This window comes from Acipenser ruthenus, chromosome 16, assembly GCF_902713425.1.
Source record: "Acipenser ruthenus chromosome 16, fAciRut3.2 maternal haplotype, whole genome shotgun sequence".
Taxonomy (NCBI): domain Eukaryota; kingdom Metazoa; phylum Chordata; class Actinopteri; order Acipenseriformes; family Acipenseridae; genus Acipenser; species Acipenser ruthenus.
In genome coordinates this window covers 19330207-19343236 of record NC_081204.1, presented here as the reverse complement: position 1 = coordinate 19343236, position 13030 = coordinate 19330207, and the positions used below count along the sequence as shown (strand labels likewise).

The 13030-nt window shown below is 41.4% G+C and overlaps 1 protein-coding gene across 13 annotated transcripts in view; it reads right to left on the bottom strand.

Annotated features, from left to right (window-relative positions):
- LOC117412174 (kelch-like protein 13) overlaps window positions 1-13030 on the bottom strand; it is a 92761-nt gene that overhangs the window by 15689 nt on the left and 64042 nt on the right. For all 13 annotated transcript variants that reach the window (XM_058988993.1, XM_034020218.3, XM_034020224.3 and 10 more), the window contains 3 exons: window positions 9871-10012; window positions 3194-3326; window positions 2735-2931 (listed from right to left, as the gene is read on the bottom strand). In XM_058988993.1, the coding sequence (XP_058844976.1) occupies window positions 2735-2931; window positions 3194-3326; window positions 9871-10012 (472 nt within the window). The remainder of the gene's footprint in view (window positions 1-2734; window positions 2932-3193; window positions 3327-9870; window positions 10013-13030) is intronic.

Here is a 13030-nt window from a genome sequence, read left to right as displayed (position 1 = left end):
TTCACACCCACACACCCATTTTCTCTTCTGTTGTACCCAGTGAAATTCTTCCATGATTGCGACAGTATGTACAGATTGGCACCCTTGTACTGTGTGCAACAGAGAATGCATAAGACAGACACATCACCTGAAAACAACCACAGTTTTATCTCACATAAAACAATAGTTAACAGAATATACACAAACAAGGAAAAACATAAGTCCCCATTAAAGACTGGGTTTGTATTTGTCCAGTCATTTTTCAAACTTTGTTTTGAAGGCAGCAGACAACCGGCTCTATGGTTCAACATGAATGTCTAATGACAGCCCTGTCCGCTGGAATTGACAGGCTATTTGTGTTGTTTGATGGATAATGTGAAACCTAGAACCTAGCAGGGAGTGTAGACTGTTACAAGATGAAGAGCTCTATAGCAAACCTAGGCGCTACGCCAGTCCTGAAAAAGTGTTCAAAATGAAAGCATTTCTACATTTTACATTTTAACAACAACTTAAATCTAAAGGCAATTTGTTGAAAGTACAGAGATTTGTAGATTTTGGATGAGTAAAAGCCTGAAGATTACCATTCCTCTATACGTTCTGATTTGAGCAGTATGCTGCCCTACAGGATGAATCTGTAGCTACAGACCAGCTGGTGCAGGCACAATGAGACTGTGATTCTCACACCTCCATCATTGGCAAAGGAGGACCCAGCACTGCAGCAGTGTGGCAGGGTGCCACAGTGAAACTTAATGCCAAGAAGCTCGTTAGCTTGACCATAATGAACTACAGCAACCTAGTCCCCAATCCAGGACAAACACGAGCTATACAGACGTGCTCAAATTTGTTGGTACCCCTCCACAAAAAACGAAGAATGCACAATTTTCTCTGAAATAACTTGAAACTGACAAAAGTAACTGGCATCCACCATTGTTTATTCCATATTTAATAGAAATCAGACTTTGCTTTTGATTTTTTATTCAACATAATATTGTAAATAAGAAAACAAATGAAAATGGCATGGACAAAAATGATGGGACCGCTAACCTAATATTTTGATGCACAACCTTTAGAGGCAATCACTGCAATCAAACGTTTTCTGTAAAACTCAATGAGACTTCTGCACCTGTTAACAGGTAGTTTGGCCCACTCTTCCTGAGCAAACTGCTCCAGCTGTCTCAGGTTTGATGGGTGCCTTCTCCAGTTTTGCAAGTTTCAGCTCTTTCCATAGATGTTCGATAGGATTCAGATCAGGACTCATAGAAGGCCACTTCAGAATAGTCCAATGTTTTGTTCTTATCCATTCTTGGGTGCTTTTAGCTGTGTGTTTTGGGTCATTATCCTGTTGGAGGAGCCATGACCTGCGACTGAGACAGAGCTTTCTGACACTGGGCAGTACGTTTCGCTCCAGAATGCCTTGATAGTCTTGAGATTTCACTGTGCCCTGCACAGATTCAAGGCACCCTGTGCCAGGCACAGCAAAGCAGCCCCAAAACATAACCGAGCCTTCTCCATGTTTCACTGTAGGTATGGTGTTCTTTTCTTTGAAAGCTTCATTTTTTCGTCTGTGAACATAGAGCTGATGTGACTTGCCAAAAAGCTCCAGTTTTGACTCATCTGTCCAAAGGACATTCTCCTAGAAGGATTGTGGCTTGTCAGGATGCTGTGTGGTCCAGTGGTTAAAGAAAAGGGCTTGTAACCAGGAGGTCCCCGGTTCAAATCCCACCTCAGTCACTGACTCACTGTGTGACCCTGAGCAAGTCACTTAACCTCCTTGTGCTCGGTCTTTCGGGTGAGACGTAATTGTAAGTGACTCTGCAGCTGATGCATAGTTCACACACCCTAGTCTCTGTAAGTCGCCTTGGATAAAGGCGTCTGCTAAATAAACAAATAATTGTCAATATGCATTTTAGCAAATTCCAGTCTGGCTTTTTTATGTTTTTCTTTCAAAAGTGGAGTCCTCCTGGGTCTTCTTCCATGGAGCCCACTTTCGCTCAAAAAGCGACGGATGGTGCGATCAGAAACTGACGTACCTTCACCTTGGAGTTCAGCTTGTATCTCTTTGGCAGTTATCCTTGGTTCTTTTTCTACCATTCGCACTATCCTTCTGTTCAATCTGGGGTCGATTTTCCTCTTGCGGCCGCGCCCAGGGAGGTTGGCTACAGTTCCATGGACCTTAAACTTCTTAATAATATTTGCAACTGTTGTCACAGGAACATCAAGCTGCTTGGAGATGGTCTTGTAGCCTTTACCTTTACTATGCTTGTCTATTATTTTCTTTCTGATCTCCTCAGACAACTCTCTCCTTTGCGTTCTCTGGTCCATGTTCAGTGTGGTGCACACAATGATACCAAACAGCACAGTGACTACTTTTCTCCATTTAAATAGGCTGAATAACTGATTACAAGAGTGGTGACATGTGTGATACTAATTAAAGAAACTAATTAGTTTGAAATATCACTATAATCCAATTATTTATTATCTTTTCTAAGGGGTACCAACAAATGTGTCCAGGCCATTTTAAAATATCTTTGTAGAATAAGCAATAATTCATCTCCTTTCACAGCTTCTTTGCTTTATTCTATGACATACCAAAGGCATGCAAGTATACATGATAAAATAGCTTTTAATTTCATCACTTTTCAGGAGGAATGAAGCATTATTTCGATGAGCTGTAAGGGTACCAACAAATTTGAGCACGTCTGTGTAAGATCATCAGTGAATGCTGTTAAATATCTAAACGAAAGGGATGCCTTACCCCCGATATGAGAAACACTTTACAGAAGTCCAGGACTGGCAGGATCTGCAAGAAGCTGGCAGCTTCCAGTGTGTCCTGCAGGTTTTCCATGTTAAGAGAGAGCTTCGCGGTGTAAATGAAGTCAATAATCTTCTTGAGGCCTATTCGGTTTACTCCATGAAGCTTGATGCACATAAGGTCTTGTTCCTTCATTCCACCTGGGTGAGGCAAGGCAGCAGAACAAGACACATTCATTAATAAATGGCAGCTTTAAGAATCCTTATGTATCTTCTGTTCTTTGGTTCACTTTACCCCACACCATGGACAATACATCCAAGTTAGGTTACTCTTTCAATGTATGAACACACTACCTTTGATTAGACTTTTACACATAACATCTTTCACTACAAACAGGACATGGTTACGGTACACTGCAGCTTTAAATAACAGTACTGGCAGAATTTTTTATTTTTTTTTTACCTGTGAACATGGCTTTAAAATAATCACTGGCTGATGCCATCATTGCCCTATGAACAGGAAAAGCTTCTTCCCCATCCCCAGGTAGCAGCGTCACATCACAGAGTAAGCCTTCTACCCGCAGCTGGTCGAAGCCCTGCAACAACCAGTGTGAAATGTATGAACAGCCTGCCCTGAGGGCAAAGTACAGCAGTGCCCAGCACATGGATCCCTTTAACAATCATGAATGTGGAATGTAGTAATATCTGCACAGGTAAAGCAGTGAAATGAACACTGCAGACAAAGGCATAGGGAGTGGTGGTTAAGGTGATCTATTATCTCTCACAGATTGATATACTATTGTCTCTGCTAATACCTTTATTGAAAATGTGTAGATTGTCATGAACATAGCTCAGATGAATGACCTCAATGACACGCATCCTAGTTTTTAAACCACATTGCAGCATCTACCTCATGAACACATTCTACCCAAAGCCTTTTGTTGAAGGAATGATCCACTAAATGGATTCTGTCTACGCCCTTGACTGCAGCCTTGCACTGATTAAATGTTATTGCAAGCTGTACTACAATGAAAAGATACCATGCACTTTCAGACACAGTGTTTCTGGGGTTCTCTTGGCGAACACCACTACTGATTTTGCAAGTCAGCATTTAAAATTTCAGCAAAAATAAATAATCCCATCTTGCTTATGTAATGGTAGAAGTTATGGCTGCTCAGCAAAAGAATTTGCAGCAGAGCACCAGGTGATATTAAAACTGCAGGTGGTGAGTCACTTTTAAAACAGTGCATTTCTACCAACACTAACAGTTACCGTGTACCATTGGCAACAATAAAAACAAAAACAAAGAAACCAAAATAGTTTGCGGACTGTAGAGATTGCAAACAGATGCAAAACAACACATTAGAACAAATCAAATATTCTGGAATACTATATTTATGTAGGCTTTTCTCCGTAGTTCAATTCTGGGCTTGTTGCCTTGTATCATAACACTGTGATCATACAGTTCATAATACATTTCCATTTAATGAGATACTGAAGAGAGGTTTTCTAGAGTCTGTCTTGTCTTAACCTGCAAGTGCACTCAAACCTCCTTGCACAGCACTGCAAGCAGAGTCAAAGCAGAGTTACATTCATTCCTCGTAGTGATGCTGTGTTCAGCACTGCAAGCAGAGGCAAAGCAGAGTTACATTCATTCCTCGTAGTGATGCTCTGTACAGCACTGCAAGCAGAGGCAAAGCAGAGTTACATTCATTCCTCGTAGTGATGCTGTGTTCAGCACTGCAAGCAGAGGCAAAGCAGAGTTACATTCATTCCTCGTAGTGATGCTGTGTTCAGCACTGCAAGCAGAGGCAAAGCAGAGTTACATTCATTCCTCGTAGTGATGCTGTGTTCAGCACTGCAAGCAGAGGCAAAGCAGAGTTACATTCATTCCTCGTAGTGATGCTGTGTTCAGCACTGCAAGCAGAGGCAAAGCAGAGTTACATTCATTCCTCGTAGTGATGCTGTGTTCAGCACTGCAAGCAGAGGCAAAGCAGAGTTACATTCGTTCCTCGTAGTGATGCTGTGTTCAGCACTGCAAGCAGAGGCAAAGCAGAGTTACATTCATTCCTCGTAGTGATGCTGTGTTCAGCACTGCAAGCAGAGGCAAAGCAGAGTTACATTCATTCCTCGTAGTGATGCTGTGTTCAGCACTGCAAGCAGAGGCAAAGCAGAGTTATATTCATTCCTCGTAGTGATGCTGTGTTCAGCACTGCAAGCAGAGGCAAAGCAGAGTTACATTCGTTCCTCGTAGTGATGCTGTGTTCAGCACTGCAAGCAGAGGCAAAGCAGAGTTACATTCATTCCTCGTAGTGATGCTGTGTTCAGCACTGCAAGCAGAGGCAAAGCAGAGTTACATTCATTCCTCGTAGTGATGCTGTGTTCAGCACTGCAAGCAGAGGCAAAGCAGAGTTACATTCATTCCTCGTAGTGATGCTGTGTTCAGCACTGCAAGCAGAGGCAAAGCAGAGTTATATTCATTCCTCGTAGTGATGCTGTGTTCAGCACTGCAAGCAGAGGCAAAGCAGAGTTACATTCGTTCCTCGTAGTGATGCTGTGTTCAGCACTGCAAGCAGAGGCAAAGCAGAGTTACATTCGTTCCTCGTAGTGATGCTGTGTTCAGCACTGCAAGCAGAGGCAAAGCAGAGTTACATTCATTCCTCGTAGTGATGCTGTGTTCAGCACTGCAAGCAGAGGCAAAGCAGAGTTACATTCATTCCTCGTAGTGATGCTGTGTTCAGCACTGCAAGCAGAGGCAAAGCAGAGTTACATTCATTCCTCGTAGTGATGCTGTGTTCAGCACTGCAAGCAGAGGCAAAGCAGAGTTACATTCATTCCTCGTAGTGATGCTGTGTTCAGCACTGCAAGCAGAGGCAAAGCAGAGTTACATTCATTCCTCGTAGTGATGCTGTGTTCAGCACTGCAAGCAGAGGCAAAGCAGAGTTACATTCATTCCTCGTAGTGATGCTGTGTTCAGCACTGCAAGCAGAGGCAAAGCAGAGTTACATTCATTCCTCGTAGTGATGCTGTGTTCAGCACTGCAAGCAGAGGCAAAGCAGAGTTACATTCGTTCCTCGTAGTGATGCTGTGTTCAGCACTGCAAGCAGAGGCAAAGCAGAGTTACATTCATTCCTCGTAGTGATGCTGTGTTCAGCACTGCAAGCAGAGGCAAAGCAGAGTTACATTCATTCCTCGTAGTGATGCTGTGTTCAGCACTGCAAGCAGAGGCAAAGCAGAGTTACATTCATTCCTCGTAGTGATGCTGTGTTCAGCACTGCAAGCAGAGGCAAAGCAGAGTTACATTCGTTCCTCGTAGTGATGCTGTGTTCAGCACTGCAAGCAGAGGCAAAGCAGAGTTACATTCATTCCTCGTAGTGATGCTGTGTTCAGCACTGCAAGCAGAGGCAAAGCAGAGTTACATTCATTCCTCGTAGTGATGCTGTGTTCAGCACTGCAAGCAGAGGCAAAGCAGAGTTACATTCATTCCTCGTAGTGATGCTGTGTTCAGCACTGCAAGCAGAGGCAAAGCAGAGTTATATTCATTCCTCGTAGTGATGCTGTGTTCAGCACTGCAAGCAGAGGCAAAGCAGAGTTACATTCGTTCCTCGTAGTGATGCTGTGTTCAGCACTGCAAGCAGAGGCAAAGCAGAGTTACATTCGTTCCTCGTAGTGATGCTGTGTTCAGCACTGCAAGCAGAGGCAAAGCAGAGTTACATTCATTCCTCGTAGTGATGCTGTGTTCAGCACTGCAAGCAGAGGCAAAGCAGAGTTACATTCATTCCTCGTAGTGATGCTGTGTTCAGCACTGCAAGCAGAGGCAAAGCAGAGTTACATTCATTCCTCGTAGTGATGCTGTGTTCAGCACTGCAAGCAGAGGCAAAGCAGAGTTACATTCGTTCCTCGTAGTGATGCTGTGTTCAGCACTGCAAGCAGAGGCAAAGCAGAGTTACATTCATTCCTCGTAGTGATGCTGTGTTCAGCACTGCAAGCAGAGGCAAGGCAGAGTTACATTCATTCCTCATAGTGATGCTGTGTTCAGCACTGCAAGCAGAGGCAAAGCAGAGTTACATTCATTCCTCGTAGTGATGCTGTGTTCAGCACTGCAAGCAGAGGCAAAGCAGAGTTACATTCATTCCTCGTAGTGATGCTGTGTTCAGCACTGCAAGCAGAGGCAAAGCAGAGTTACATTTGTTCCTAGTGGAATATAGTCTGGAAACTAATACAATAAAAACAACTCCAAGTTCCATTCACTGTGCACTGTATGATCCTGGATTCAGACGGTCCAAATAAAATAAAATAAAAAAAAAAATTCTAGACTAACTATCGAATTAAAAATTAATCCACTTTTTAAAATTTTATCTAAGGGGGGCTCTTGAGTGGCGCATCCAGTAAAGGTGCTCTGCGTGGAGTGCAGGATACCCCTTATAGCTTGGACGTCGCCGGTTCGAGTCCAGGCTATTCCACTGCCGACCGTGGGCGGGAGCTCCCAGGGGGCGGCGCACAATTGGCCACTACTAAATTTAAAAAAAAAAAAAATGTATTTAAGTTTATCGAGGATCTTAATATTTTTTTTTGCTGGGCAGTTATTACAGCTCTAAGACTATGTCACAAGTTTGTATTTGCCTTTCTGAGCCTTTCTACGCATGTGCAAATCTTACAACTTAGTCAAGGGTCTCTGTGGAGATTCATCCACAATTACAGGACACCATTTGTATTTATTTTGAGAAACGAAAACAGGTATTGCATTGCAGACAGTAATTTGTTTAAATATGGTGTCATCTTATTTATCGAAGTGTATTGCAGACAGTATTTTTTTTGTTTAAAAAGGTGTTATTTATTGTAATGTATATTTGCGTTTAATTTTTATTATAAATATATTTTTTCTTCAGGAAATTGCTCGCTGTATTTTAGATTTTTTTCAAATAACAAATAAATATTTTAAAAACATTATTTTGGTCGGTATAATTTATGTCTATGCATAGTTAAAATCACTAATTGCCAAATGTGTATTTCCTTTTAAAAATATAGGTTTGTGGACATGTCATATACTGTGGGGTAAGCAAATAAGTGTTTAATAAGTGTTTATGTAGGCTCACTTTAACAGTAAGGTAAATTGATCAGTGACTTTTTATTATTATTATTATTATTATTTTTATTTCTTAGCAGATGCCCTTATCCAGGGCGACTTACAATTGTTACAAGATATCTCATTATATTTTTACACATTATTTTTTACATACAATTACCCATTTATACAGTTGGGTTTTTACTGGAGCAATTTTAGGTAAAGTACCTTGCTCAAGGGTACAGCAGCAGTGTCCCCCACTGGGGATTGAACCCATGACCCTTTGGTCTGGAGTCCAGAGCCCTAACCACTACTCCACACTGCTGCCCTTTGACTTTGAACCTTTTCAATACATTGAGTGGGAAAGTGGGTACAAACACTTTTCTTCACGAATACTGTTTGACATTTTAATCAAGTCTACGTGGGATATCTAAACCTGTTAATATAGAAAATGTTTTCAGTGGAAGATGGTGTTTTAAGATGTATATATAATTTGAGAAACGCACAAAATGATTGGCTTCTTATACATAATGTCCCAAAGTGCAGTTAAATTATTTATATGAACATCTGTAATCCAGGTTGACATGGACTCGCATAGCACCAAATACTGCACTAATAATTCAGACAGCTCTCCAGTTTAATGTAGTACCCTGTGCAAATCTCTGAGCCTCACTTCTACAATAAAAGTCCCCACTCACCAGTCGTTGTATTTCAGGAAAGATAAAACATCATGTCACAGGTCATACTTTTTACTTGTAGATTATTATGTGAAGCTCCATGTGAGAACTTGCTCTTAACATTATCTGATTTGTTTTGATTATGTTTTACACCAGATCTCATGAATCAAATATAAAGGTATCATGAATATAATATGAAGATATCGTACAACATTCGATGGATACCAAACATTAATACTTATGTCTATATACATTATTCAATAACAAAGATATTTAAAAACAATATACACAATACATGTACACAATTCAAAATACACAATACAAAACAATATACCGGTATACAATAAAAACAAAGGTGTAAGGGTGGGTATGGGAAGGGAAGGATGTATTTGCAGAAGGTGTGGTTTAATTCCATGCTGGAGGTTTTTTAGGAATATATCATTACCAGTGTCATTCATATGGACACCATCCCCCCTAAAAAAGCTCAACCTGATCATATTTAATTTCAGGATGCCGAATTGAATCCCCCCCTAAACCCCTTACAAAATCTGAAATGACATTGTTCACCCAGTTACGGGCTTTGTTTATTTTTGGAGATGCCTTTACATCTTTCCAAAGACGTCGCTGGGTGATGCACAAGAATTATTTTTGTATTTGGAAATCATGCAAATTTGTTAAATCTTTTTTCATTTTTCTAACTAATTCCACACTTTTCAATTTACCTAAATCATTGCCTCCAGCATGAATCACCGGGATATCAGATTTGGAAGGAGGGGAATTTAAAAAATAAATTATTTAAATTTAAACATTTTAAGTTTAAAAAAAACTAAAAAAAAAAAAAAAAGAAAAAAAAAGCCACCTAAGACCCCTCCATCCGATCCAGCAGACAGAGGAGTCTGGCAGCTGCAGGAAACATGAATTAGACAGGTCTAGAAAGTTTACAGGCTGACTTGATTATTCACCTCAAAACCACTTTCAGAATAAAAGAAACCCAAACCCATCTAAATTGCTCCTAATGCAGGACAATAATGCATAGTCAGGTTAACAGATCTCTGTTGTTTTAAAGAAATTAAGGATTTAAAAAAATGCAAGGCAGTGATTTTGACTCTGCCTTAAGAGCACACTTTACTGCCACTGTGAGCCCTGCTGCAATCCACTACTTTCTGATCACTGTAACGAGAGGATCCTCTGGAGTAAAATAGCACACCACAATACAAACCATTTATTCTGAACAGAAAATATCAAACACTAAGGCACGCTGCTATTTCCTCCCTTCAGCTTAACTGTTGACACTGGTGGGTAGGGATTGGAATTTCATTTTTGGAGCCTTTATAACTCTGATCTGTGCTTAGCTTGTACCTTAGCAACTACAGCAAACATGCATTTTGTCCCCTTTACCTGTAAAACAACTGAACTGTGGGTGTTGCTCGTGAAGAATCGCGTGGTGCCTGTCTTTGAAGCCTGGAGATGGGCAGACACACCCATATCGCTGCCCCCGAGAGACACTTTCATGTGAGGATCGTCCTCTTCCACCAAGGATCTGCAGACAACATGGAAAGAGCTCATTACCTGTTTGTGCATCTTTCTTCCGGTCTACATAACAATACAGTAGTTAATGTGGAGAGCCTAATTCAACAGCCCCCCTCTCCCTTCACTTCCTCTGTGAAAGGCACGACACACATCCAATATTACTGTAAGATTAAAACAGAGTTGCAATTGAGCCTCAACTACAGAAGGTATTTTTTTATCCACATCAAAGTGAAAAAATACAATTCCAAAGTGATTAGACAGGCAGTTACTACTGTATACCATACTTATTATTAGGGTTGGCCATGCTCTGACTTGCTGGCTCCGGCACCAGAGTGGCTCCAATAGCTCAGCTCCAACGCCAATGAAAACCCCCTGCTCCAGCTCCAGAGCTGATGGAGACCCCCTGCTCCAGCTCCAGAGCTGATGGAGGCCCCCTGCTCCAGCTCCAGGCTGGCTCCAGAGCTAATGGAGACCCCCTGCTCCAGCTCCAGAGCTGATGGAGACCCCCTGCTCCAGCTCCAGGCTGGCTCCAGAGCTCAAAGTTTATAAAATGTAAAGTCAGAGACAAAACAGTGTTACAATCCATGTTTCCTATTTGAGTGGTGCCCCGTTTGAATGCCATATGATTCTGCAGACAAGTTATATAGCCAGGTCATCCTTAACATTGAACACAGCACAAACTAGAGTCCTGCACAGGTCCGATTTTTACGACCCGCTTACAACCCGGACCCGCTACAACACCGAATTCTTACCCACAACCCGACCCAAACCCGCAAGTGTTTGTCCCTTACCTATTGCCTGTGTCAACTGACTCTCTCACGTTCACACACATATCTCTACCATTCTCCACAGATTGAGTTTACACACTAAGCTATACAGTGTGGTAGCTTTCTCTAGTGGTCTGGATATATTTCAACATTGTAACATATTAACTATCTCTACATACTTTACTATAAAATACCTGTCTATTCCTTTTGTGCCACCAGTTGAAAGGGAGCTACACCTGTGCTTTCACAGAGATGAGGTACCAATTTTGTGGCCGTCGTTCACAAAAACATGACAGGTTTTACAAGCAACGAATCCAGTCACGTTCATTATTTTAATTCGCTATGATTCCAAAATAATTCCACACTTCTGAACTATTATCCACTACATGATATAAACCCTGCGTTATATTTTGTTTCACCTTGTTCACAAATATTTTTAATATCACCAAGCAGACGTGATTAAAAGATCTGGCGACTTATCAAACAAGTGACAACAACACCACTTAGTCAGCTGACTCCTCCCTAATTGCCTCCTCCTTCAGTGCAGGAAATACTGGTACATTTACCTTCTAATACATTATTTGGGAAAGGGTTACAGACGAGTATGCTGAAAGGACAGAAAATATTTTTGGGGGGATTCAAATTCAGACCCAACATTTTTTTCTTTTATTGACGGGCACCCGAAATGCAAACCGTGAAAAAGTTAAAATTCTGACCTGAACTCGACCCGCTTTTGCAGGTCACCCGCGGGCCCCACAGATACTCGACCTGATGCAGGACTCTAGCACAAACTCTTAAGAAAGGCAATGTGATTTCACACAGCACAGTCGTGATGTCTTTCAGGTGGGTCACTCAAGATTAAGAAATCATGAGCAAGTTAACATTTCAAGTAAGACATCTGAATTGCCCCTTTTATTTGATGACAGATTAAAACAGTTTAGTTGCGTACGGATTAATAATTAAATGCAGGTGGTTCATTAGACATCTCAACACAGGTGCTTGTTTGCGATACTTCCAAGAGAAGCAACATCACGATGCGCTGTATAAAACAAACAGAAACAGTAGCATGTATATTAGAATGCTGCAGTTACTGTCAAGTGTCAAAACTAGTGTCTGTTAGCAATTCCATGTAAATTCCAATACCGAATGACACTCTAATACTAAGGATAATGCATACTCTCCAAAATAACTGACCTGTACCAGAATATTGTTTTGATTGATTAGTTGAGTCTTTTAGCAGCATTGTTGACACTGTAGCCATTCTTCACAACCCATCCCTCCTCCATCTGTGTACCATGCCCCTAGAGCCAAGTTAAGGAAGCCCACAATCTTGACCATTTTCACACAAACGCCAGCAGAATACCGTCATAACCCGTTCACACAGACACAGGAATCATGAGAGCCCAACTTTCAAACCTCTGTCAACAGAGCATGCAACGGAAACCACTTCAACAATCACAAACAACGACACCGTCTTCCGCTGCGTTTAATTTGATTTTCATTTTCATTACATTACCCGATACAATCGACAACCTGGTAAGGCTGCAGGAGCTTCATGCACAATGTAGGTCTCGCATTTTATTACAAAGAGGGTGATACAGTATCCTAAACAATCGTGGATATTTGCTTTACGCAAAAGGAAGATCGACCTGGGTCAGGGATCGAACGCCAGCCTGGTGATGTATTTGTATTTACAGTGTCTTATTGTAAGTGACTCTGCTTATAATGCACATAAGAACGTTTACAAACGAGAGGAGGCCATTCGGCCCATCTTGCTGTTTGGTTTGGTTGTTAGTAGCTTATTGATCTCAGAATCTCATCAAGCAGCTTCTTGAAGGATCCCAGGGTGTCAGATTCAACAACATTACTGGGGAGTTGGTTCCAGACCCTCACAATTCTCTGTGTAAAAAAGTGCCTCCTATTTTCTGTTCTGAATGCCCCTTTATCTAATCTCCATTTGTGACCCCTGGTCCTTGTTTCTTTTTTCAGGTCAAAGAAGTCCCCTGGGTTGACACTGTCTGTACCTTTTAGGATTTTGAATCAGATCACCGCGTAGTCTTCTTTGTTCAAGACTGAACAGATTCAATTCTTTTAGCCTGTCTGCATATGACATGCCTTTTAAACCCAGGATAATTCTGGTTGCTCTTCTTTGCACTCTTTCTATAGCAGCAATATCCTTTTTGTAATGAGGTGACCAGAACTGAACACAATATTCTAGATGAGGTCTAATGCATTGTAAAGTTTTAACATTACTTCCCTTG